At 33.9% G+C, this 27,585-nt stretch overlaps 1 protein-coding gene across 4 annotated transcripts in view; it reads left to right on the forward strand.

The window, feature by feature from the left end:
• LOC124948704 (unconventional myosin-XV) overlaps positions 1-27,585 on the forward strand; it is a 51,300-nt gene that overhangs the window by 19,473 nt on the left and 4,242 nt on the right. For 3 of the 4 annotated variants that reach the window (XM_047492709.1, XM_047492711.1, XM_047492710.1), the window contains 15 exons: positions 32-375; positions 654-1,122; positions 1,218-1,420; positions 1,504-1,775; positions 1,860-2,036; positions 2,188-2,644; positions 2,716-3,503; positions 3,989-4,093; positions 4,427-4,905; positions 5,011-5,298; positions 5,373-5,584; positions 5,706-5,901; positions 5,980-6,976; positions 7,046-7,288; positions 26,943-27,322. In XM_047492709.1, coding sequence (XP_047348665.1) covers positions 32-375; positions 654-1,122; positions 1,218-1,420; positions 1,504-1,775; positions 1,860-2,036; positions 2,188-2,644; positions 2,716-3,503; positions 3,989-4,093; positions 4,427-4,905; positions 5,011-5,298; positions 5,373-5,584; positions 5,706-5,901; positions 5,980-6,976; positions 7,046-7,288; positions 26,943-27,322 — 5,610 coding nt within the window. The remainder of the gene's footprint in view (positions 1-31; positions 376-653; positions 1,123-1,217; positions 1,421-1,503; positions 1,776-1,859; positions 2,037-2,187; positions 2,645-2,715; positions 3,504-3,988; positions 4,094-4,426; positions 4,906-5,010; positions 5,299-5,372; positions 5,585-5,705; positions 5,902-5,979; positions 6,977-7,045; positions 7,289-26,942; positions 27,323-27,585) is intronic. The other variant, XM_047492712.1, reaches the window with a different exon arrangement.

Raw genomic sequence — 27,585 nt, forward strand, 5'->3', positions numbered from 1 at the left:
GATTCTTCATTGGAAACGTTTTGTTTTATAGATACACGCGTGGTTTCTTAGCTAGGAGAAGATTTCTGAACGTTTCCAGGAGCGCAGTAATAATTCAAGCTGCTTATCGTGGATATCGTGAGAGAAAGATGTTCAGTGCTCTTAAAAAGGGCGTTTTAATAGCTCAGAAACTCTACAGAGGTAAGAAGCAACGCGAGAAGTTCAAAGTTCTGAAGGAAGAAATGGCTAAGAGAGCTGAAATCGAGAGAGCAAGCAAGGAACGTGCTAAGGCTAAACAGCAAAGGGAGGAACAAGAGAGAGCATCAAGAGCCGTAGCCGGTGTTAATCATCTCGAAATTCCTGCCGAACTTGCGTTCATTTACAGTAAGCTTGACGGTACGCATTGAAGAGAATTAATTGACTGATTATTCACAATAATTTCTTTTTCCTTCATTTCTATTTCCATATGAACGATTGTCTATGATTTCAGCCTTTTCTACTATCGTTTCTACTACTACTAGTACTACTACTACTTTTACTACTACTACTACTACTCTTACTACTACTACTATTACTATTCTTTTAAAACTCTTTCAATTAATTTTCATTACTTTCAATTAACTATTCACGTTCACGTAATCCGCTTATTATTTATAATAATTATTCTTTTGCAGATTGGCAACCGACTCATACGGAAAGAAATCTTTTGAAAGTAGTGGGTCAAGTGATCTCCATGCCGCACACGTATGCCTTGCCATCTGATATCGATCAACATCAATTTTCGAAGTACACCAATATTTACTTCAAGAGTCATATTTTTGGTATGAAAAGAGAACCCATAAAAACACCGTTTCTTACGAAGGCTAGAGATCAAGATTATACGGACTCCTTGATGATTTTCAAAATGATACTTCGTTTCATGAATGAGAATAATTTAAGTGGAAAAAGGGAACAGGCTTTAGGCGATTATATCGTTAATAAAGGAATCGTTAATGAAAAGTTAAGGGATGAAATACTTTGTCAATTAGCCAATCAAACATGGAAGAACGAAAATGATGCTAATAAAGAAAGAGGATGGCTTCTGTTATCCAATTGTTTGTCAGCATTTCAACCCAGCGTTACTCTATTCAAATATTTACTCAAGTAAGTACTCTCTTCTTCCTTTTTTTTTTCTTGTTGAATTTGTTAATTTCTCAATTGTTTTTAAATATCTCGCAATCAATATTTTTTACTCATAGATATGTGTCCGATCATGCTTACGACGGTTATAAAGCTTATTGTCAACGTAAGCTTCTTCAAGGTGAAAGAACTGTATTTCGAATAATGAGTAACAATCAACAAATCGTTCAACATGTACCAAGAAATTATCCACCATGTGTCTTGGAGTGGCGAGCAAACAGGAACCGAGTAAACATGGCTCTCAACGTTGGATTCTATGATGGTAAAATATAAAACAAATTGATACGTATAAATGTATATTTTAAGTTTCGTTAAAAAAATTGGAATATACAAATTTAATAATAGGTGAAACGACAACGTGCGCCGTTGATTCTTGGACAACGTGCGAGGAATTAGCTAATCTCGCAGTACAAAATCATGGGGTTGACAATACTGGTTGGACCATTACGCTTTGGAATCAATTAGACGGTCCTGATGCTATCGTAACCGAAACTAACGGTTGCGATTATGTTCTTGACTTAATTTCAGAAATGGAATTGGCACCGGCATTCCCAGCAGCTAAACACATGTTCCTTGAACAACGAAAGAACAGTTATCCTCCTATTAAAAAAAGAGACGTAAGTCTTACATCTAAAAATCCGTGAAAGTTACAAATTGATTATTCAAACAACATTAAAACGTGCTAATAAACCTTATTTCAGCATGCACAAGTAATTAGAGAGTTGGAGCAAGAAATAGAGACACCAGTTTTGAAAACCTTCCAACCACTTGAAAGGAAATCCGTACCGAAAGTTGTGGATAAGCCGGTTGAACCGGAAATTCAGTCACCGAGACGTCCGGCGGTACCACCACCACAACCACCAGTTTCAAAACCGCCAGTAAGTATTATATAATAAAACAAGAAAAAATATCAGTGAGGAAAAAGATTAATGATCGTAAGAATTCAATAAATTTGTCTCTTTGCTCGATTAAAATGTTAGAAATCGAATTGCGTTAACAAATTAAGTGGAATGATTTGTCCCTATAAAGGCAAGAAAGCAATCTCACGAAGCGATCTTAGAGACAACGACGGAGACCGGATTATCTAGAAAGTCCGCCCTAAACGATCGTTACTTCGAAAAAGAAAAGCAACGAAGTCGAAGCTTAGACAACTTGCTTCAACCCGAAGTGGTGATACCACCTAACAAACTCGCTGATCTTGGTCTTTCTTCTTCGAAATTAAATGAGCGTTATCACAGTCTCGAAAGAATAGGCGAAACATCTACGGTCACCAATGCTGAATACATGACAAGGAATGAAGTTGCACAGGAAAGAAAATACAGTAGAATAACAAGGATAACAGAACCAAATATCGTTGAGGAAGAAGATCTTACAATCGATTTTGAGTATCCTGATATACAATCGGTCAGTCAAACTGGTCGATCCGAAGATGATAAAAGCAGTTACATTCGATCGCAAACTAGATTTATTAAATCTCAATATCCTGGTAAATCTTTGATTAAGTCAACGACATACTAAATTAGATCACGTATAATTAACTGTACTATTGACTTTCAGGCAAACGTGCTCTACCGGGTAGCCAATCGAGTCGTGCTTACATCGAGAAAAGCGAATATGGTGTGAAATCGTCAGCAATGTCCGACACTAGCGAAGCACCTTCATTGGCGTCGCACGTAAGACGAGTTAGAGTACCTAGCCAAGCGTCGGACGTTGATCAATTTCTCGACGAATTATTTATGCCAGTTTTGGATGGAAATCTTGACGAGCTTTCTGATGCTAGAAGTCTCGCAGCAAGCATCAAGGGTACGAGCAATAAAAACTCATTTGACGGATTGATGATAGAAAAAAGTATAAAAGAAAAGAAAATTGCGAGAAGTGTTCAAGATTTTATCAGTAATATGATTGGAAATATTGGAGAGAAAAGTCTGACGGCTAATATTTTGAGCAAAAAGATAAAAGGTGGTGGTGGTAATATGGATATTCCTAATCAAAATGCGGCCTTCAACTTTAGTCCAATAGCACCAGGCGTAATGTCACCACCAATGATGATGCCGATGTTCAGCCCACCACAACAGATCCCACCTGCTCAAAATACAAATTTAAACATGAATCCTGGATTTATGCCGATTCCTATTTACAGCATGCAAGGACTAAGTCTTCCACAATATCCGAACTCACCACCAAATCAGAACAACGAAATGTTAGCTTATCAACAGAATCTCCAAAGGGCTTTCCTACAGAGTGCGATGGCGCAAAATATTCAAATACAGCAACAACTTTTAGCTCAAAATCAGGCGCTTCAACAATTACTAGTCCAAAGCCCACAGAATTCCTCGCAACAACCGGTGAGAAAGTGCTATCAAAAAAATAACGATATTTCTTCTGTGTCCTCCAATTATGTTATTTTTTCAATCTCTAAACACTTGCTGCAATTCTTTACACGCAAATCATCTAGAATATTGTTCGAATGACAATGAATACTTTTGACAGCTTCGGTTTAAAAACTTCTATATATATATATATATATAGATATATATATAAATATACATATCACGTTATATTTGCACAAAACAATCACGTGTATAATACGGTTAACCTCGAAAGAGAAGCTTGCATGTATATACTATCACAAATATTTTAGTATGAAATCACGTGTCTCATATTTCACAAGTTTTCACGTCACCATGTAACTATCACTAACACGACCACTGCAGCTGTCATCCAATAACAAATTGTGATCGTTTTCGCGGTAATTCTTAAGGATGGACACTCTTTCTGTCGATCCTTTGGGTTTCTTAGCCGCGTTTGCGGCATGGGTGTGTGTTTCCAGGGCATGGTGTTACCTACGGGCCCTTCCAGCATGAATCTTGTCCTCCCAGCCCCCCAAAACAGTGCCCAAATGGGGCCCAATGATTCTATAGGACGCAATTCAAAGGTATCTACAGATTTCATCTAACAGATAGAATCGTCCTCTATGGTCAGTGTCATCAAAGCGATACATCATGCTTAAACGGGCGATCGCACAGGATTATATACTTAAGTGTGATTTTCCTAGTGAAAATTTTAACATGACTTCCAGTGGTACATGGTGTTGCGATTATGCACATACGAAAACGAATGTGTAATATCATCATCGTTTATATAATAACTTTCAATTATCCAAACTGTAATTTTTCATTTCTTTCTATGGATCACAAATTTATTTCTTCATAATATAAATCGTTATTATTTAATTTTTAATCGAAAAAATAAATTTTAATTCGATTAGGTTTCTTTTCGAGAGCCAGAAGATGGTGAACTTTGGTCGACAGAAAAACGAGGAAGTCCGTCGCAATCAATACAAAATAATCAACGTCAGGAAACTATGACGGTAAAAGCTCAGATTCATAGACCTCAAAGTCCAGATAGAAAAAATACCGAAGTTGCTAGAAAGATTAGCATGGAATATGGAGCACGTAAGATCAGTAATGAGAAGAAATTAGTGGATAGAAAATCCTCAGCATCAACCGATGTCAAAAGATCGAGCTCTAACAAGAGCAACGTACAAAACAATTTCACAAATGTTCTTAGTGAATTGAAAAATAGAAAAAGCAGCGTAGATAGCAATTTATCAAATTCAAGTAACAACAAAGGTGTCCCACCGCCTCCACCTATGCCACCGCCTCTTGAATCACATGATCCTTCCGAATCTAGACCCTTCTTGGATCCTTATGGAAGAGCCAAAACAGTACGCATAGGAAAATGGAGGTTAGAAGACATCGCATCGCAACTGTCAAAATTAAAAAAAAACAAAAAAAACAAAACAAAAAAGTAATTTACAAACCATTTTTAATTTATTACATTTCCTTTCAGGTGGCCTCCGCCAAGTGATTCTAACGAAAATCAAAGCCAAGATAGTTTCATAGAATTTAAAATGCGCCAGCAACAGCAACAAAGAAAAATAACACCGCATTATCAGGAGTTTCAACAAAATGACGTTGAACCGGTCGCCGAAGGTACCGTCGAATGGGAGGAATTTGAAATTGAGAATATCGTTGGGAACGAGGAACGAACTATGGTTGTTCATCCATCGAGTGGTGTTGTTAACAGACATGAGAATGGACATAAAGAAGAGGGAGAAAAAAAGAAAAAGAAATCCAAGTAAGTTCGATATAATTCATATATAATTAATATCTTTAATCAATTCTTTTATGATACAAATATATATTTTATAGATCCAGTTTAGAAATAGGTGCACAAAGACCATCACCAGGCAGTATAGGAAAACTTAAATTGAGTTCAGAGATGAGACAAAGACTCGAAAAGGTAACGGCAAATCACAGTGTCCGATCTACAAAAACTACAGAAAAGCCTGCCTTGCCACGAGAGGATGGTAAAGTGAAGAGATTAGAGGACAATCGAAAACTTTTGTTGGAACAACAATTAGGTAATATATATATATATATGTGTGTGTGTGTGTGTGTGTAAATTTTGTTCTCGTTTTTTATATAATACATATAATGTATAATCGTTTGATTAATTCATAATAATTTTGGTAACTTATAAAGGTGGTAGATGGGATGATTACGCTTCCACAGCTGACGATACTCAAAGCGTAACATCCAAAGGTACGACCGATATGATGACACAAGCTCAAGTAGTTAGAACACAAATTGAAAGAATGGAAAGACCAGTACCACCACCTCCTCCAATTACACCACCACAGCCACCTAGTCCACGAGGTGGAAGCGTGTACAGCAATAGGTATTTAACAAATATAATCTTTTGATTATTCATTGAAAACGCGTGAAATTAAAATATTTAATTATTTAATTCATATAGTCAATCTGGAGTACCACAACCAAAGTCACCACCCGCACCGATAGAACCTAAAACACGAGAGTCCTTCAGAACATCTCCAGATTCTGATTCTTTCGATCATTTTCCAAAGAATCAACGTGACATGTTTAGCCAAAGTAGAGACATTTTCACTTCTCAGCAACACTTAAGGGAAAATCATGAATATAGAAATGACTTTGATAAATCTCGATCGTCGCAAGATCAAAAATCCAAGGACTTTTATGGAAAGGATAGTACAGATTTGGCTAGTACTAGGGATCGAATATCAGATTTCGACTCTCGTCGAGACTTGAACTCTGATATCTTTGATCCAAAATATTCTAGGGATGTTTTCGAAAGTACCAGTCCTAAAAGGGATCCTTTCGGTATGACCCGAGACGTATCACCAAAATCTAGGGATAGTTTTGGAATGCCATCACCAAGGGATTTTGGAGTCGTTCCTAATACAAGGGAATCATTTTCGGCAGCTCGACAAAGCTTCAAGAAATTGGATAGAGAAGTCGACAGAAGATCTAGCGTTGCGTCGACTCATCGTACTGATAAAATGGAAAGGATCGAGATCGAAGAATGGCCAGAATTTCTCAGACCAGTATTACCTCCCCCTGACAAACCTGAAATCGAAAAAGTTCAAGAAGTGGTAAACACAAAATTATATCCTCAAACGTCATCAGCCCATTTCACTTACAATAGAGTAAGTTGGACGTTAAGAGTAAAAAAAGAAGTTTTCGCACCCAATGAAACCTTGAATAGTCCATTGGCTCTTCACTTAGTTTTTTGTCAAGTGGCTTATGACGTCCTGGCTACGTCGAGTATCAGAATCACTAAGGAAGATCGTCAAAATATGCTCAAAATGCTCGACAATTATGGTGTTACATTGGACAATCTTCAAAGTACTCAACACAAGATCACTATTAAGAAAAATATCGTTGATATGGCGAAACAGTGGCCCTTATACTTCGCTCGAATATTTCCAGTTTCGGTAAGTATCTATTATTTTTTTCATAATCGAATTAAAATATCACGAAAACTTATTTCCAAACGTTTAAAGATCGGTCCGCAACATCCGGAAACGCAACATGTCGCGGTCTCGCATCATGGTCTCCGATTAATAAAACGAACAACAAATGGCGACTTAATTATATTAGAAACGTTACCACTCGAAGATATCGTCTCGATAAGCTCACCCAGGGCAGGTGTGTGCGTGTTGCAAATTTCCTCTGGCGTTAGACTTCCTCTACACACGAACAGAGCACCTCAATTAGCTGATATGATCGGAAAGTACATCAGATCGGTAAGCGAAATTTTCTATACTCACTAATTAATTTCACCTTTTATAAGTCGACATTATCTTTATCTATATTTCTTAATCCTCGCATAGGGACATTTAAAATTTTTAAAAGGCCAAAACTCAATTAACTTATCAATGCTATTATTAAAAGTATCATAAGCTTTCGCGAAAAATATAAACATAAGCGACATGCCAGCGGAAATCTAAATACTTATACTTACACAACTAGTTATAAGACACAAGAGATACGTACTTATACATATTGTACTTATATATATGTATGTATCTATATTTATTGTACCTTACCTTTAGATTTACGTACGCATCTTGGCATCCGTACGTTCATAATAGCTTTTATCCTAACTCCTCCTACTTTTTACATAGCTCAATAATAGCATTCGTATCCACGTATAATTCTAACATATTCCCGCGCCGGCATTAAATGAAATTTCTTTCCATCGAAAGAAACTCCATCGGAGGAACTCTCCGACCGTGGGCGTAATATAACTTCCGCGAAAATCGCGTGAAAAAACCGGGAAAAGAGAAAGCAAGCTCGTCTTTCCTACTCTTTCGAGCGTATCGAAATATTTGAATTATTCTGAAAGCACTCGAGGAACATCAAGTCGATTCGTTTCACTGAATAAACGAGACCGCGAATGAACGTCCTTGTCCCACCTTAACATTCCTTTCCTCTGTATGACATATCTTTCTCTTTTTTATTTTATACCTTGCATTAGATATGCATGCGTATTTTGTTATTGAGTTATCTCTACATACTTTTATCTTAGATAATTAATTCAGTTTTTTCTTTTCTTTCTTTTGTCTGATTTTTTCTTTTGTTTTTTTCTTTTCTCTGTTTTTTTTTCTTTTTTTTTTTTTTAATTTATTTCCTTTAATATAACTTGCTTTAATAATATTTTATTGTATCTGATTATTACTATTGCACTATTGATCTCTCTCTCTCTCTCTCTCTCTCTCTCTCTCTCTCTCTCTCTCTCTCTCTCTCTCTCTCTCTCTCTCTCTCTCTCTCTCGTATACATCCTCGTCTGTATAAACACAGTAGAGATGAAGTAGTTGGTACATTAAGTATTCGAAATGATCTATTCAAGATAAACACTTCATAGTTCATACAAGACATTCATATTTATCGTATAGTCGTAACGGGTAAGTATCGATTCACGAAGACTTTTCTTATGGAACGTAATCGTATGAAGGTCATCTGTCTCAGATCCGTCGTTGGATCTTGTGCAATTAATCTCTAACACATATACAGACCTACATATCTTGGATGAGGTAACGCGATCGCACGCGTGGAAATTAGTACGAGTGCTATAAAAAAAAAAAGAAAGAGAGAGAGAGAGAGAGAGAGAGAGAGAGAGAGAGTTATAAAAAAAAGGAGCGGCATGGTATGAGTCAGCAATAGTAGTTGATTATAACAATAATTTAAAATATCTCTTGATAATGTATAGGTTGCGGAAAGCAAACCTATGATTTCTTCGATAGGACGATGTATAAGATTGGTCCTGAGAAAAAAAGATTAAGGAAAACAGAAGGAAATTATCAAATGGATTTCTTTCTTTCTCTCTTTTTTTTTTTTTTTTTTTTTTTTTTTTTTTTTTTTTTTTTTTTTTTTTAATTACTGTTACGTTATATTGTATCATATTTTGATCGCCTTAATGAATCGATTCTATTACGACCTGTTATGTTACTCGAATTATTTACGCAATCAGTATTTTCTTTTTTTTTTTGTTATTATAACTTTACTTATTATTATATCTTTTCCATTAATTATCTATACTGACAATGAGCTTTTATTTGAACAAACTTTATTCTTTTTCTTCTTTTATTATATTTTTTTTTTATATCTTTTCAAAGAGTCATCGCACTCGAACGAATTTCAGTATAATCTATTCATACGGTATCCAAGGAGACACCGTGGGTGGTATAAAGATCCCATATGTTATTATCATTATAATTCTGTAATTTAACTTTTCGAACTTGTTCGTACAAAATGTATATCTCGCGGAAATAAAGCGAAACAACGGTTCTCCGAAGTTGTCGATGCTGTTTTCGACACTTTCGAGAGATTTTAACACGTATGACGTCTCACCGGACTTTACTTCGTGACATTATTAAAACGACCTTGATATTTCCTCGACGACATTCACTGTTGAAGATCGCGATGTGTTCAACGCATCGTCACTTTATGTCGTCATTCCACGTATTTAATTGTAAATCAAATAGCATTTGTTTAAATTCTTTTTTGTTTAACGATTTATAATCCTCCTTATCGAATTTTTTTTTCAAGATTGAGATTGATTTTATTTTTGGATACATATCAGACAAATATCTCATTATCCACGATTACTTTTCGCCGTTTGCTTTTCTTTCCTTTTCTTTTTTTCTTTTTATTTAAATCGATTTTAAAGCAATTAAATGAAAAAAAAAAAAAAAGAAAAAGAACAAAAAAAAAAGTGAAAAAGAAATCTGATTAAACGCGAGAAAAGAACAACGGAGAGGAGAAGGTATCTTACAATTAGTTTTCAAGACGAAGAATCGCGTAGATCGAAACGGCGCGATAGATCGACACGTTATTATATTCTTGGCGTAATTACGAAGCCGTTTGTAAGCAGCGATGCCTGAATAGCTCGATACTTTCGTCAGATGCACCGAGTAATCGAGGAATTCAGAATTATCATCGGGATGTTCCTTTCCCTACAAACGCAGGACTATCAATGAACGCTTCTTTGAGACTCGACGGCTCGTTTCACCGTTATTTCGAAATCGACTTCGACCTCTCGACCCCGATTCAACATATTCTCGAAATCATCTCTCTCGCTCTCTCTCTCTCTCTCTCTCTCTCTCTCTCTCTCTCTTTCTTATCTTGTATCCCATTAAAAACAGAAAATGTATTACATATTAAGATTATTCGACTCGTTGGATTATTTCATTATCAAATTTTTATAGAAATATATTTACGAAAAATATAATCAAATATCCGATAGCTATGTGAGAAAAAAAAAAGAAGAGAAGAAAAGAGAGATCAAAGACCATAGATCTTATTCCAATGTTTCTACTTATTTGCACATATTCGCACGTACCTTCCTTTCTTATATATACACTGAATGGGAAAAGAGAAAGAGAGGAAGAAGAACGAAGGCATTGGCCAGCACATATGACCACTCACTGGAAACGTAATTTACACTAGGCGTTAACCTAGCTTACCTCGTTACATTTGCTCCATATCTTTTCGACCCGTTATAATTTCTAACTTGATCGTTGTTAATCGTTGATCCCAAATGATCATTTCGAATTGATACCATCCCGAAAGACCAGAAGAACATTTCTTTCATTTTTATATTCTTCTCAAAAATATCTCGGTCAAGCGGAAAAATGAAAAGGCACGTAATGGAGAAAATGCGTACCATTGAGATTAATCCATTACGGAATCTATGCGAAATGGAAGAGTTGTTTATAGAAGTCTTCGGAAATATAAGTATGTACACACACACACATACACACATACACACACTTACATATATATATATATTTATCCAGAGAATCGTTAATTTTTAAAGAAAGCTAATAGAATTACATCTGTAATATGGTGAAAATAATTACTGATTCTCGTTATCGCTAAATTATTATTATTATTATTATTATTATTAAAGATTTTTACTAATTTATGAAATGTCAAAGCAAGGGATGTAAAATAATATCATTTAGAGGGTTGTTTTGGTAAATTAGAACTGAGAAAACGAAAACAATGAAAATCATTTGGAAAATCTTTGTAACTATTCGTATATATATTTTCGTAAAAATTCGTACTATATTCTATTAAACTCTAAAAGAATAAATTCCATCGTTCGATATACCTCTTCTCTTCTTTTTAGTTTCTTTTTTTCTCCGACTTTGGAATTATCAATAGTGTTGGATTTCCACTCGAAGGGTTTCGTAGCCCTGTAAAATATATGTAGTTACTTCCTGCATGGTGTTGTCATCTCGTTGCTTATGACAAAAGAGATAGAAAGAATACCATTTATGACCGGTTTGTCTATACATTCTCAACGTTTCTTCTACCACAAAACTCTTACTTTCACATTTGAACATAACTTTCAAAGATGTTTCCTATCCATTCGGAAGAGTCTTCAGATAATTGACATATTCTTTAATGAGTAAAAAAAAAAATAAATCGACTTTGAGAAACATTAGTTTGCTTGTTAAACAGAAAAAGTTTAATTATTCAATTTCTCTTTTCTCGATAAGGAAGTTTAAATCGTTTAATCTCAACTGTATATCAGATTATTTAAGAACTATCATGTAAATCATTTTTTCTACTTCATTACTTTGAAAATATACTTTGACGCAAAATACCATGAATTTCGATGAGAAATTAATGATGTGTCACATATCTAAAAAAAAAAAAAAAAAGAAAAAAAAAGATCGAACAAAAACGTCACGTCCAATGAAAAGAAAGTGTCTCTTCTTTCTTTTCTTTTTCATTTTCATGTTTTGAGGGGGCAACAAGCACCACCGAGTCATTTTATATTCTCAGCAAACGTGAGTACATATATATGTGTATATACTTAAGCGGCTAGTACATATTTACCTCACGTATAGTTGTGTGTTTATATACATATATATCGGTCAATTCGCTTTTGTTCGTGCACAAATCCGATAAAAGGCTCGGTCACGGCAGCTCATTGTTCTATTGAAAACCAAGAGGGCTCTAGTTGACAATAAGTCAAATTTACAAATATTACACGACAAATAACGGTAATTTAGAAAGAACAATCATCTTTCTTTATATGTTCTTTAAAACAAGAAACATAAGTGCATGTTTATTTATTTACTAATCTTATCTAAAAAAAAAAAAAAAGTCTTCTCACGTGTTGGTGTTCATTTCTAAACAAAAGAAAAAAGAAAAGAAAAGGAACAAGTATATCTAATTGATTCGTACTCGTTAGAGTAAAAAAACAATTCTTCGAAACGATCGCTCCTTTATCGCGGTTTTTGTTTATAGCAATAAATAAAAATCGAAATGCTATCGTTACTTCGGAAAAGTCACGTTCTTGATTTTATTTATTTTCTTTTTTTTTTTTTTTTTCTTTTCTTTTTTTCTAGTCGAGAACATTCTTCATTCACGTAGACGCTTCTCGTACGACATTTCGCTGCCTCAAACACGCTGACGTAATTTACGAGCCACAGTGATTGTAAACAAAACTCGTTCCGCGTATCATGGGTGCGTGCACGAGGCGCATCGCCGTATAGGAGAACTCGTGTACGCCCTCGGCCTGTCAAACGTCGGTACTTCGCAAGAAATTTAATCTTCTTATTTCTCTTCCTATGTCATCTTTTCTATCCTTTTACAATCCGAGTTAAAAAAAAAAAAAAAAAAAAAAAAGAAAAAGAACAAAAAAAAAAAGAAAATTAATCGTAAGTAAGTAGATTTCTCTATATGTAAAAAAAAAATAAAAAAAAAAAAAAAAAATATGGCGAAACCTCACCGACATTCCAACAAGTGGTAATTATTAACCGTGGAAAGCTCTGTGTTCATTTTATCGATTGAACCGAGACTTTTACTTCGCTTGAACGATGCATCCGTTCGAATTAAAAAAAAAAAAAAAAAAGAAGAAGAAAAAAATGGAAATAGCAAAAATAAGGATTGATGAGAACAAATGCGATCTATGATTTGCTAGTAATTTACAAGATATGACGTAGTACGTACTCGTTAAATCTGTTTTTCTCTCTATCAAAAGATTATTAAATGATATTATACTGTGCAATAATTATGAATTATACTGATAAACTTTAGTTAAAAAAGACGTTATAAAATGATCCGTATAATTAAAAATACTTTAATTATACAATATCGTTAATACATACTTCTATACGTGTGATAAATTTGATAATCCATACGCACAATGTTCCTCCTCTATACAATTTTTGTATAATACAAAATATTATATTCTCAAATTTATCGAAATATTCTCGTACATATAAATGACTCTGTATAACAAAAGATAATGCATGTACCCGACAGATTTATAGTGTATTCACGTCCATAACGATTATATTCTAATAACGAAATTTCATAGATAGATAATATAAGGGATGAGAAGGTGAGAAGAGGGATGTAAGGAGAATAGAAAAAAGGATAAATTAATTAGAGCATAAAATTACTTGGGAAGTTATTTTTATTTTTTATTTATCCCAATGGAAATAAATAAAAAATATTTATATAACTTGTGAATCGATGCTTTTAGACCTTCTTTAAGTTTTTCGAGTTCAAGTAACTTGTTTTTAGATATCTATTGGAAGTAACACCTTCACTTCGTGCGTGCCACGATACAGACCGGAAGCTCCTTTGAATTGCTAATACAAGATCGGCAGTATGATACTTATCTCTTACTGACTTCTCAACGTCTAGCCGAAATTTTCTCGTGAATCTTCTTCCTAGGATTACTGTGTATATACTTAATTACATATGTGTATACATACATACATACATACATTTGATCAAAACGTCATCAATGTTATTGTATCGCCTATTTCGTACTTTCTCCGTTTGATAGAACGTCATAAATCTTTACTTCATGAGAAAAGTCATTGTTTCGAGGTGAAACTGAGATATATCTACATATGTATGCGTGTGTCTGTATATATATATATATATATATATATATATATATATATATATATATATATATCGTGAAATATACGATTCTAATAATTTTATTTTTCAAAATTTATGGCGATCAATTTAAAGATTGATTTTTTTAGACGAAAAAACAAAGAAAAATAAACAATGAGAAAATATTCAAATCCTTAGGAAATTGTTATACTAACTCTAGTTACTTTATTAACTCTAAGAATGACCATCGTAGAATTTTAATCTATATTCTTCAAGGAAAGAACATTTTTCCCGTTACGTAATTGTCACGAGCGAAAGTATCCAGGGCGATATCGAAACGATTTCGATTTCACTTGCTCTCGAAGCGATTTGTACATATATACGCAACGTACTTAGAGAGAGAGAAAGAGAGAGAGAGAGATAGAGAAAGAAAAAAGAAAAAAGGAAAATGTCGTCCGAGAAAAGTTGAGAAAAAGAACCGTGATAGAATCGTGAAGAATTTTCCAAGATCCTACAAGATCTTAGACCGGTCTTTCCGGTAAGAATGGCGACCTTATAAAGTAAGACGAGCGTAAATTGTTCGGACACTTTTTTTTTTCTTTTTCTTCTGCTTCAATCTTTCGGCCACGTATCGACGCGTGGAAAAAAAAAAAATTACGCGTGGCGTTCGCTTTTCGTGTGGAAAATTCGCATTAAAAAGAAAAAAGAAAAAAGGAAAAAAAATTGTTTGAAAGTAAGTACTTGAAGCGTGTCTTGTCATTAGTTGAATTGTTTGAAATGTTCCAAGAACGGAAGTGGGATCGTGTTTCCTACAACGACTGAAAGAAGCCCTACCGAGTATGTCCCCGAGGTTAAACAGAGTCGATCTTACAATTAGGCGGGTGTAGCTTCTATTGTCCAGTGCAAGGATTCAAAAGTTTCAATGGAATACAGTTAGACCAGTTAAAACAATGAAATGTTTGCATTACCTTCTGAAATTAAAATTATCTAAATTAAAAATTCAATTTGTATAATCTTTCCAACTGTATTATGGTTATAAAAAAAAAAAGAAATTGAGAATTATCTGTTGCTATTATGTTCGAATTGTTTTATAAGAATTTTTGTAATATTTCTTATACTTTGTGTAAGTTTATATGTATATATATATATGTATATATATATATATATATATATATATATGTATAACATGTATATATTCTATATTATATTTGTGTGTAAAATTATTATTTAAAGAGCATCGTTTGTATTTGAAATTTTTTGAATTTTTATTTTAAAGAGAGTTATCATATATTTCGCATAAATATTCTTTTATAAATTATATATATATATATATATATATATATATATATACATAACTACGTTCTGCTAAATTAGTAACGAGTATAAGGTAGAGACAGTCCGCGTAATGGCTAACAGTTTATCATGTAGAAGCTGATTAACATTCGCCGACTCTCCGCTCGCTTTTCCATTTTACACGCATGTATGATACTCGACGCATGATACTCGGCTTCATTCTTCATCGAGGTTTCTAAATCATCAATGATTGTATCGTTATTCCGTGAAGTTAAAAAGAAGAGAAAGATGGAGGCCGTAAGGTCTTCTTCGTACGTAGGAACGTGGGAATTTGCTTAGTAGCTTCCTCTATTTCTTTCTTTCTCTCTCTCTCTTTCTCTCTCTCTCTTTCTCTCTCTCTCTCTCTCTCTCTCTCTCTCTCTTTCTCTTTCTCTTTTAATCTCGGAGGTTGTTATCTCGTTCTTCCGGTTGGAAAAATGTCTTGATTGTCACTTGATGATTTGATGAAAACACGCTATCTCTAATAACACAAAGAAATTGAACGAACAATTTATCTATCTAATCAATCAATTATAACAACTATTGTTTAACAATAATTTGTAAAGAAATTAATCATTTTTAATTGAAAGAAAAAAAATTTAAAAAGAAAAAAATTGCGTCTTACTTGCGTTCTCATTAATTTTTTTAAATAACATAAATGATATCTGAAAATAATTTCCGGTTACGACGATGAATCAAATTTGAAGAGTGGAACGGTCTCACGTATTTCGAAAAGTATACATAAGTACGGGAAGAAAAATGAGGAGGGTCGTCATCGAAGGAGAAACCTGTATTGTATCGTGGGAGCCCTTTTTGAGGGTTCCAAGGCGTAATCGCTCGTTTCCTTTGGCCGACAGGTGCTTCGTCCGTTACGAAGGTCCATAACCGGGTAAACCGAAACTCGTATCTTTTGTAAGAACCCCACCCAAAAGGCGTTGGCATCGAATCACGTTAACAGTTTTTCTATAGAAAAAAAAAAAAAAAAAAAAGAAAAGAAAAAACTTTCGAAAACGTTAGTTATAATATAATAATTTATCTCGTATCATAATATTAGATATTAATAGTTAACAGTTAATCGTAAAAATCAATTCAATTGGGAATAACCGTTTCGAGCAAGAACGTAATTTGCAAATTATTATTATATTAATTATATCTTGTAGATATGATTTCGAAAAACCATATACACATACATATTTACATCGATAATAAAATATTACATTGATCCTCCGGTGAGATCGTAAGATCACAAGACGGTGCATAAAAATAACGTATGCCCGACATTCGCATCTGTACTTTCCAACGAGACTCTCGTCGCGGAAATGATTAAAAACGATTCGAAAGTCGATCATACGTAAGCCGTGCGGAAACTTTTTTTTATTTCTTATCATAATTATAAAAAAAATCAGTGATCTCTCTTTCTTTTTTTCTTTCCTTCTCTCTCTCTTTCTCTCTCTCTCTCTCTCTCTTTCTCTCTTTCGAAAAAACCACCTCCCGACTTTGAAATTTCACATAAATTAACTACATTGAAGAACTTCTTTATTCTTTTTATATTTCCTTCCATCGAACGAAAATAATGATGATAATGAGAAAAAAAATTAGGAGCAATCGCTTCCGACTTTTCCTCCCCCTTCCGGTTCCGATTTCTACTTCATTGCTCGGTGTACTCACGACCATCGTCTCGGCATTGTTGTTTCAAGGGAATCGCGGATATCCACACGCCCACGCACTAACTACGCCTTTTTCTTTCATCGTAGCTTCTTCCTTATATCTTTCTTCTTACCCCTCGATCATCTACCTTTGCCTATATATACATATGTACATACATACATACATACATATATACATACATACATATATACATACATACATACACGCATACTTACATACATACATATATATACACATACACACACACACACATATAGAGACTATGGTAAGAGCCATTAACCGGCTGTCGCCAGTGGAAACTTATGGCAACCCTTCGCCAACGATTTCTACAATTTTTGCATCGCTATTTTCTCTCTCTCTCTCTCTCTCTCTCTCTCTCCCTCTGTTTCTCTTCTACTTATAAGCGTTCTTTTCGAAAACGCGATTCGTCTCACGCCATTCGTAGAATTATCTTTGCTCAGCGTCTAAGCAGAATTACTAAGTATGAAAATTTCAACGGTCAGAAAATTACACGATGTATTATCCTTCAGACGTGTTCAACGTGTTAATTGCTTACCGTCATTTTCTTATTCTTGTTATTTCTTGTTCTTTCCTATTTCTTTCTTTTTTTCCTTTAAGAAGGAAAAGAATATCAACAATGGTGCAACGTATTTGCGAGAAAATTCGTTAGAGTTCATAATGTATTCTATACTTAGTTATTTATCTTGAAAAGAATGTAAATATTGTAATAAAATCGAAATTAGCGGAAATTCGCGGAACATAGAATTTTTCCTTTAATTGAAACACGCAAGAAATATACTTTCTCGCTCATTTTTATCAACGTTTTGATCAGCTTTATAATAACGATATATTTATTATTTCGATTCCGTGATAGAAAAATAAGTAATTAATGTGAAATTCGAATTAACATTGAAAATTGAAAGAATCAAGAGACAGATGGACAAACCTAACGCATCGCGTTAGATTTTTCGTAAAATTATACCTCTTATCAATTCGGATTGAATACGAACAACTCGTTTCGTTTGATTTCTTTTTTCATAGATTCACTAGACGATTCTCGAATGGAAAGAAAAGTTTCTAATGCAAGTGGACTGTCGTGTTAGAGTCCGTTCTAAAAGTCTCCTTTCGCATTCTCGAATGTACATTCCAATCGAGACTTCTAATACGGATATTAGACTGGTCTCAACAACACTGTTTAATTAAAAAAAAAATATTTATTACGGAAGAATGAATTTTACAATTTTAATATCATATATTTTAAGGGGAAAAGCGAGACAGTGATAAAAAACATATTCCATTTTTAAAGAATGCCGATATAAAACTGTTTTATTTTCTTTCATTTGACATTTTATAAATTTAAAAGAGAAAAAAATGAAAATAAAAAAAAAAAAGAAACAGGTTTCACTATAAACTGGTCATCGACATTGAATGTAATTATTTCTCGATTTATGTCAAAGAAATGGAAGAAAATAAAAAAAGAAACAAAAAAACTGTTCAAATAAAGAGAAAAATGCATCGAATTGATCCATCCTTTCGATTGATTCATCCTTTCACGAATGAGACCAAACTTACCCCATACAAAAGACAGACAGGAATTCGAGAGTTGAAAGGAGTTCGCTCCAGTCGAGCGATTGCTGATCAATTCGAATTTCCTGATGGGAGGACCATCTCTCGTGTCTTGCAGCACGCTATAGCCCAACAACTTCTTTCGCAGGCTTTTCCATGCGAAGAGCATCGCACATTGGTGCAGCGCGAGCGTTACAAAGAAAAGATATATATATATATATGTATATGTATATATATATATATATATATATATATATATATATATATATATACGTTTACAAAGTCGTCGTTCCTCGTGGAGGGGTTCGACCCAGATATCAGTCCTTCGAAGGCATCGGCCAACAGAGTTCGTAGCGCGAAGCTCGAAGCATGTTGAGCCTAGAAGCGTTACCTTCTTGACGGAAGACCAACTTCTCGAATAAGCCGGGTCTTCAGTCACTCGCTCGACGTTCCGCAGTACGGAACACAACGCTTCTTACGTCTTTAGATTATGATAACAGTGAATACGAAATAGAGATAAACGGATGAAAAATAAAAGAGAAAATATTGAATTTATTTCATTGATGTGTTATTAGAATAGAAAACGACGAAATATATATATATATATATATATATATATATATATATATATATATATTGATTGTTTGAACTGATTTTTTATTTGTTACGCGAAAAGAAAAAAAAAGAAACGAATGAATGAACAAATGTATAAAATGTGACAAGTGGCAAGTGTTCCGTAGATGATATTTCATTATTTGACAACTTCGTGTGAGTGAGAATGAAAAGTACTTTTTGAAACTAGCATCTCGAATAAATCGTGACTCATATATAATGTGATATTAAATTTAGTCGGTCGATTATTCGATTTATTATTTCTTTTTTATTTTTTTATACATCCTCTTAGGAATCTTTTATCTTTATCTAAATAGGTCTGATTTGTCATTTAAAATAGCACACATAGAGATGTGTTTACGTGCTGTCAATCGGAACTCGACCGTGATCTAAAGTATAATGCGTACATCAAAGAGGGTTGGCCTTCCGTGACTCGTTACACTCCCTCGTTTTACAATTACAATGAAGGAATTATCGTAATAGAGCAGAGAGCGTTGGCACGATTAACGTTATGCGTGCTGGCGTGTAACAGCGGCCGTGCGGTTAACTTGAATCAGAGAACGGTCATGTAATTAATAGTGCGTGACACTGGAGGAGGTATAGAAAAAAAAGAAAAAGAAAAAAGAAAAACTAACAAAAATATAAAGGACGACGACCGGTCGTCGCTTAAATCGAAGACTGGTTTTCTTCGAAAAGTGAATTTTCAATAGACAGTCGACGCGTAAATATCGAACAGTACACATCTTTCCTTCAGAAATTTTCTATGTACATGTGTGTGCGTGTTTGTATGTGTTAGCATTAATAAATATAATAAAAATAAAAAGAAAAAATAATTTCTTCTTTATCTAAAGCGTTATGTAAATTTGTGAAATATCATTTTTATATCACGCTTATAGTCAACGACGTAATCAATTCTTCGAGCACTCGAATCCTTGAATCCATCGAAATTACTATAATTATCGGTTGATCTATCGATCATCGTAGAATATACGGCTCCATCCATATACCTTCTCTTCTCTTTGCTCGCTCGAAGGTACGATCTCGATCGATATAATGTTGTAATACATCGGTTTCCCGTGACAGTGTCATAGCGAAATCTTAGTACTCGTGTCACGATGCTCGGTTACACGAAGCTACGATCGTGTTTACCTCGTGGAACCGCCTCTGTTAGAGTTTTCCACGGTGTTTTCTCTTAAGAAGAATGTCCGTTGAATTTTTCAGATTAACGAATACGGTCATAAACGAATGGAAAGCATTAAAGATCTTTCGAAAGATCGCGGGAAACGATTCATCGTCTTTCAGAGAATATTTTTCTGAAGTTCGTAATAATAGCGTAATAACGTTATATTCCTCGTTCGAGGAACCTGTAATGTGTAATTCGAAAAAAACGATAAGAAATTATTCTTATCGTATCACGAAAACTCGATTTTTTCTCTCTCTCTCTCTCTCTCTCTCTCTCTCTCTCTCTCTCTCTCTTTTAATCTTTCTCGTTCCCCTTTTTCTGTTTTCATTTTTTGTTTATGTGTTTGTTCTTCCTATACACAGTTCTTTCGACTTACGATTATTCTTTAACATATGACGTAATTTCTTTCTTTACTCTTTATATGAAAGATTGTTTATTCCTTCTTAAAAGAAACGTCTGACGTAATATATACGAACGAAACACGCAGTTTGTTTTTTATCCGAGAAACTCCTTCGTTCAAGTATAACAGAAGAGTCTATTACAGCTATTTTCAAATAAGAAAATATTACTAGGATCGTGATCTCTGTTACGTAAGTTGAACCCTTGTCGACCTCATGCAAATCATTAAAGTAACGTGTCGTCTTTGTGTTTTTCGAATAGATTCAAAGATCCTTGCGTAATTTTCAAATACATATGCATGGAAGTATATAGTACGTGCGTGTAGGTTAAAGATATCGATCGTCTCTTTATTTTCGATTCTTCAAAACTCGCGCAAAAAATAATGAACGTTAATTAATTATTCGTTTTATTCGGAATTTCTCATAATAAAAAATTATAATTTAATAACTCCTCACGTCATTATCGCTTTATTAACCTTGTCTCGAAACAGGAAGTTTCAATTCTGAAACAATGGTTTAAGTATTTATAACACGACGATTTCTTGATACGGCAAAGGTGTAACGTTACACTCGATTTATTTAATGATTTATTTAATTTAAGAAGTTTATTATTATCACAACCAAACATAAAACAATGTTAAAGAAACCGTACAGTTGAATTTATTAAAACCAGTTTTATGAAATTGCAGAATTTCGAGTTTTCAATTTATAAAAAAAATGTGAATACTCGAACAGAAAAAAACTAGAACACGTATGAACTACATAATAATAAGTGGACCGTTTACAAAAAATCTGCTTGTTAGTTATTTATCGGTTTAAAAAGTCAAATTTAAAAAGAAAAGAAGAAAAAATAGATCAGAAAGGATCCGAGAGGAAAAGTGGAACGTGTCTCAATTAAAAGCAAAGTTTCACGTTTATTAATTCTTCAATGATAATACGAAGGCTACATGATTTTCGAGAAAACACGTCCATTTCTCTCGGTTGACGTCGCGTCAGAAAGAGAAAAAAAAAAGGAAAAGAGAAAAAAAGAAAAAAGAAAAAGAGAGTTTGTTAGTGCGAAATAATTATAATTAAATGCGAAGCATTGTACGTCGAGTGCCCGCGAATCCCACGAGAGTCTTCTTCTTGAAGCTTCTCACGATGTCCTCTAGGAAGAAGGTCTTCCTTGATCTACATGCTTAATGTATTCTAGAGTCTACTTGAATATCAAAACGAGTTCGACATATGAAAATTTAATTAATCTAAATGAGATAGCGTTCGATTTAGAAATTCTCTAAGCGCGATACTAATTAAATGTTAAATCTGTTAACGCAATGAGCAAATGATAAAAAAAAAAAAAATAAATAAATTATTCGTATTTGATAGCACTTAAAAAAGTACCATATCTTCTGAGATTCTTTTTTTTTTACAACTTATTTATCAAAAAGTTTCCTATCTTCGTTCGTACTATCATTTTATTTTTCATCGAATTAAATGTCATACATCTACATGCACCGATTAACACAAATTAAATCAAAGGAGAAAGGTGTTTCATGTAAAACGATCGAAAGTCTGTTTTACTTTACAAATGTGTCTTGTTGATATTTAAAGTCTTTTTTAGTTTCTTTTTCATTAATATAAGTATTATCACTTCCTCAATATAAATACATTTATATAGTTTTTTATAATTAATATAAAAGAAGAGTCTTTTACGAGGAATAATACATTCACAAATATATTTCTTCGATCGACAATTATATTTTTTATTAGCGGCAACTCTAAGATCAATTTTACGTAAGGTCAACGTTACGTAAAGTCTATAACCACTTCGTTGACTCTTTTTTATGCACAGACCTATAGATATTTCTCTTTCGATAGGTCAAATCATGAAATACCTTACAAGTACACGAGAATGTAATTACTATCGTTTATTGAACTATCATTGAAGACGATTTCTAATGACCTTAAAATGGCCTCGTATTTTCTGCGTTAAATTATTTTCTCATCTATCATCGAAATGATTTTACGCTCAATGGTATAAATTAAAGGAGAAAGTCCATAACAAATTTATCGAAAGTATCACGAAGATGCTATTGCATATATTTAAAATCGACTATATTTAATATCGAGGGTCACGATGTATTCGAGATATTTCTAATGTAAAAAAAAAAAAAAAAAATGAAAAAAATAAAAAAAGGAAAAACTTAGCATTATCTTATATATCCCTGAAATTATTATAGAATGCTATGCTTCCTCCAAAAAGGCGATGCATCGACGTTGGAAAGTCTTTCGAATTTTTGAAAGAAACTGAAGAGATCGTAATGTTGGATAACAGAGAGTTCAAATAAATTAAAAAGAGGAAAATTATCAAGGACGATGATGGAACGTGAGGTTTCCGACGCAGAGGGCGTGTTTTCAAGGAGACTATCCGGAAATTGGGAAGAATTACCGACGACCTTGAGAAGACGTCAAAAGCACAGACCAGAAATCCTTAGTCAGTTCGCCGACTTTTCGGAATTATCTGAAAGTGAATTTCGTAAGGTCGACGGGCATTCGTTCAATAACGTTCAACGTATCGTTAAAAGATCTGAATTTTTACGAAGGCTCGATGTAAATGAAAATGGAAAGAATGTCGATACGAAGCTCGATAGAAGAACGACACCCGATCGTTTATATAATAATCGATTGGACGAAGATTATCGACGACATTACGAGAATCATGAAACGAAACTCGGACAACATAGAAAGAGCCTTGGTAATCTTGCCAATAAATTCGATTTGAAGAGTCTTTCGGATGAGGATCGTAAAACGAATTCACCGGACAGCCTTCTAGTGAAATCCTCGGAATCCGATCTGAGCAGCGACGAGTATGGACACACCGATGATTCCGGAGCGTTCTTGGAAAAGACGTCGAACTTTGATCGTGGTACGAGGATCGAACAAAGGACGACAGGCTTCATCAAGTTCTTTGCTCGAGACGATTGCAACAAGCGAAAGAAAAAGTCAGAGGATATAAGTACGACGGTACCTTTGGAGTACAGTCATTTGGACGTTAACAAGAACAATTTAAGCCAAAGTCCAAAGTGTCTGGATTATATTCGTAAGGATTCGAAAAAGGATTTCTTTGGTAATCAACAAAGATTCGAATATGAAAATATTCCGAGGGTCGACGTATCAAAGCTCGATCAAAAATCTTTTTTAAATCAAATTCCGACAAAGATCTCGGAAAATATTTTGCAAATCGATCATCATCATCATCAGCAGCAGCAACAGCATCAACAGCATCGCAATCAATCTCAGCCGACGATTGAACAACTGAGACTGGAGGAGGGTTGTCAACTTCGAAACTCGAGAAACTCGTCACCCAGCTTTGCGAGAAACGCGGAAGACGGTAGGAAGTATCAAACGCCGTCACCAAATCGCCAGAGAAACGGTACTGACGATCTAAGGATCAACGGACTCATTCAAGATTTCTACGATAGCGAGCAAATGATCGCACGGGTGAACGGCGATCGAAGGATGTCCAAGATGGAAACGATCACAGAAGAGAACGCGGCAGATGGAAGTAAACTCAGCGTACGTGAAATATTGAAGAGATTCGAGGAACTTCGTACTCAAAACGAGATGCAGCAGGCATCCGAGGAAAAGTCGAACGACAAGACCCTTACCACCATTCAGGAGACCTTGAAGAAACTCGATGAGAAGGTCAAGAGCTTCCAGGTCACTATACCAATTAAAAAAGTCGGATCTTTTTCTTATACCTGAGAGTGTCCCCGATCAACGAACGCATTCCGATTATATTTTTATCGTACGATGTTGTTTATAGAAAAGAGAAATTCCAACTTTGATCTTTCTCTTTCGAGACAACAATCTTTGAAATGTTTTTAATGGCTTTTTTTTCTTTTTTCTTTCTTGTCTTTTTCTTTTTTTTTTTTTTTTTTTGTTAATTTGTCTGAAAATTAATGTGAGAGTAGTAATGGGAATGAAAGTGTAGTTCCGCTGCTAATAAAAAATAAAATACTGAATATGTATTATTTTAAAGTAATAATCATGGGTATTAAAAAGTAATAGTTCATTTAAAACTAACAATACAATTATTGTTATTAAATGAACATCGTTCCCATTGCTAAATGATAAATGAAGGAGAGTCATATGAGAACATTACGGGCCATCATAAATCACGAAAAATTCTTACATATAATCGCTTTACATTCAATCATTAAGAAATAAACTTAAGAGCATTCAAGGATATCTCTGAATTGATTTTTACGAACTCTATACGAAATCAACTTTTTTATGAATTCAAGGAGTGTACAAAGGAGTCGACCTTGTGTAGATCTCACCTTTCAAGATTTTTCTTCTTTTGTAACATCCTCTTCCTATCTCTCTTTCTCTTTTCGCTTTTTTTCTTCTTTTATCCTTCGCCAGAAAAGTGGTCAAAATAATCGTACATTATCCCGCCAGATGACAGAAATGGCTCCTCTTTCTTTCGTGACGATTCTACGTTTACCACAAGAAATCCTCTAGATTAAAGAAAAAAAAGAAAAAAGAAAAGAAAGAAAAAGAAAAATAAAAAGAAAAAAAGCATACCGCTAGATGAATAAAATAAGACATGGGGAAAGGAATGTTCGATGGTTTATATAAATCATGTCGGATAACTGTTTCCACGCCACGATTGTGCGAAAGGCGAATTATCTCGAATGAGGCACCTATCTCGAATAAGTAGCATGGCCAAAGAAGAAGTGAAACACATAAAAATATATGTATCTAGTCGTTGATATCTCGGTTTATATCGAAGGAATTATTCAAATAATTTCATTAAAAAAAAAAAAAAAAAAGAAAAAAAGAAAAGAAAAAAAGAAAGAATAGAGAAACAACGAATCCATGTAAATAAATAAGTAGTTGAGTTTATTTAATATATCACTCGGTCATTAAAGCCGTAATGTCGATATGGAACTGGTATTTCGAGATTGTACGACTACTTAGCATCCTCGGATTAGAAACTGCATTTTTCGAAAGCGTCAATTCCGCGAACACCGAGGTCTTATTATTCGCATTAGTACTTAGAAAGTTAGAGGTATGTTCATACATGCATCACGTGATCACTTATACATATAGATTATTATTAATTCGTTAACACTCGTCTAGCCTCATCTCCGTCTGGATGCATTCAGTATAATGTGGGTCAGGGTCGACATCTGTTTATCCCGCATACAAATATACGTGCTCTTATACTGTTACATATATATACGAGCTCACGTCCGATATTTGTTACGAGTAGAATCGAGCTTTCAGGTATCTATATACCGGGTATACCTTTATTTAGTTATCGAGGTCAGATCGGGGTATAAAACGACCATTCGAGAATGGGGTTCGATTCCTTCGCCATAGGAATCGATATTTAATTGCATTTTCGATTTATGCAATATACAACAATCCAAAGCTGAAAGATATTCCATTGGAAATGCATGGAACGTTAAGAAGAACTACGATTAAATAGAGAAAAAACTCAAACGAGATTTGAAATAGATGCTGCTTGGTATTCGATCCATAAAGAATCTATGAGAAATCGATTGAAAGAAGCTATATAATTTATTATTAATGAGCTGATTTAATGTATATCAGTGTTTCTTTCTCGACGTAAAAAAAAAAAAAAGAAAAAAAAGGAAAAAGAAAAGAGCAACACTTTGAGAAATGTGGTTGCATGTCGGTTAGAGGGACCCGATCAACTTAGAAGGGAAACGTGTTTTTTCACACAAGAGATTGATCAGATACCGTACATAGGACTAGAGAAAAGGAGGAAATGAAAACGACAAAAAAGAGTATAAAGGAAATGCGAGAGGACCTCGTGAGTCGCGATAAACTCGTTCGAATTGCGCGGAGACACGCGAAGGAAGAGTCTTCTGAAAGAAAGTAAAAGAAAAGAAAATCACTCTGATCTTGTAATTTATGTTATGATTTATCCCATATCTACCTACATTATGATTTATCGTACTGTTCATCGTATTTACCAGTCATTTTTTTACATTTACACTGCCAGTTATCACACCGCTTATCATACTTCATTTTATCATACACAACTTTATTCATCATGCAATACTTATTAGTTCTTTTATCATATACCTACTATTATTAGTTATCCTTGCGAGTTATACCATATTTATTATCTGTATTATTAAAAATATACTTTATATATATATATATACATATACTTTACAATCTATTATGTAATACGTCATACTTATATTACATATAAATATATATAATGTTTCGTTTTATTTACAGATCGATCAGAAACCTCAGCACAAGCCGAATCATCATCATGAAAATCATGTTTCGCAAATTACAAAAACTATTCAATTGCAAACGAATCACGCGACAACGAATCACGTCCAATCCCACAATCAAACCAATCACATTATTTCCAATCATGAAAATCACATGCCGTTGAATCGCGTGCCAAATCATGTGTCTGCGGTAAACCATGCGAATCATCAGAAAAATCAACAGAATCATCGAACAAGTCCTAATCAAGAATGGCGACAACCGGAAGACAATGGAAGATTGCATGACGAGAGCATTTATGAGAGTGGTCCGGTTGTCAACGATGGGAAACACTCGCTTTTGCAATATGCCATGTTAAATTTCAGGCAGAGCACGGAAAAGTAAGAAACATGCATTATTTTGCGAATTTGTATATCTCCATAACGACGCCTTCCTATCCACTTTTTTTTTTAATTTTTATATTTACGCCAGAAAAATGATATTATTATTATATATAATAATAGTTATATTATATATTAATAACAATTATTGTTTTCTGACTATAAGTTAGTATATTAGTATTATTACTTATTCTTACTTATTGTTAGTATAATAATATAAGTTATACTATAGACTTCAGGGGTTATTATCCAATTAATAATGA

Source organism: Vespa velutina, chromosome 4, assembly GCF_912470025.1.
Source record: "Vespa velutina chromosome 4, iVesVel2.1, whole genome shotgun sequence".
NCBI classification, from domain to species: domain Eukaryota; kingdom Metazoa; phylum Arthropoda; class Insecta; order Hymenoptera; family Vespidae; genus Vespa; species Vespa velutina.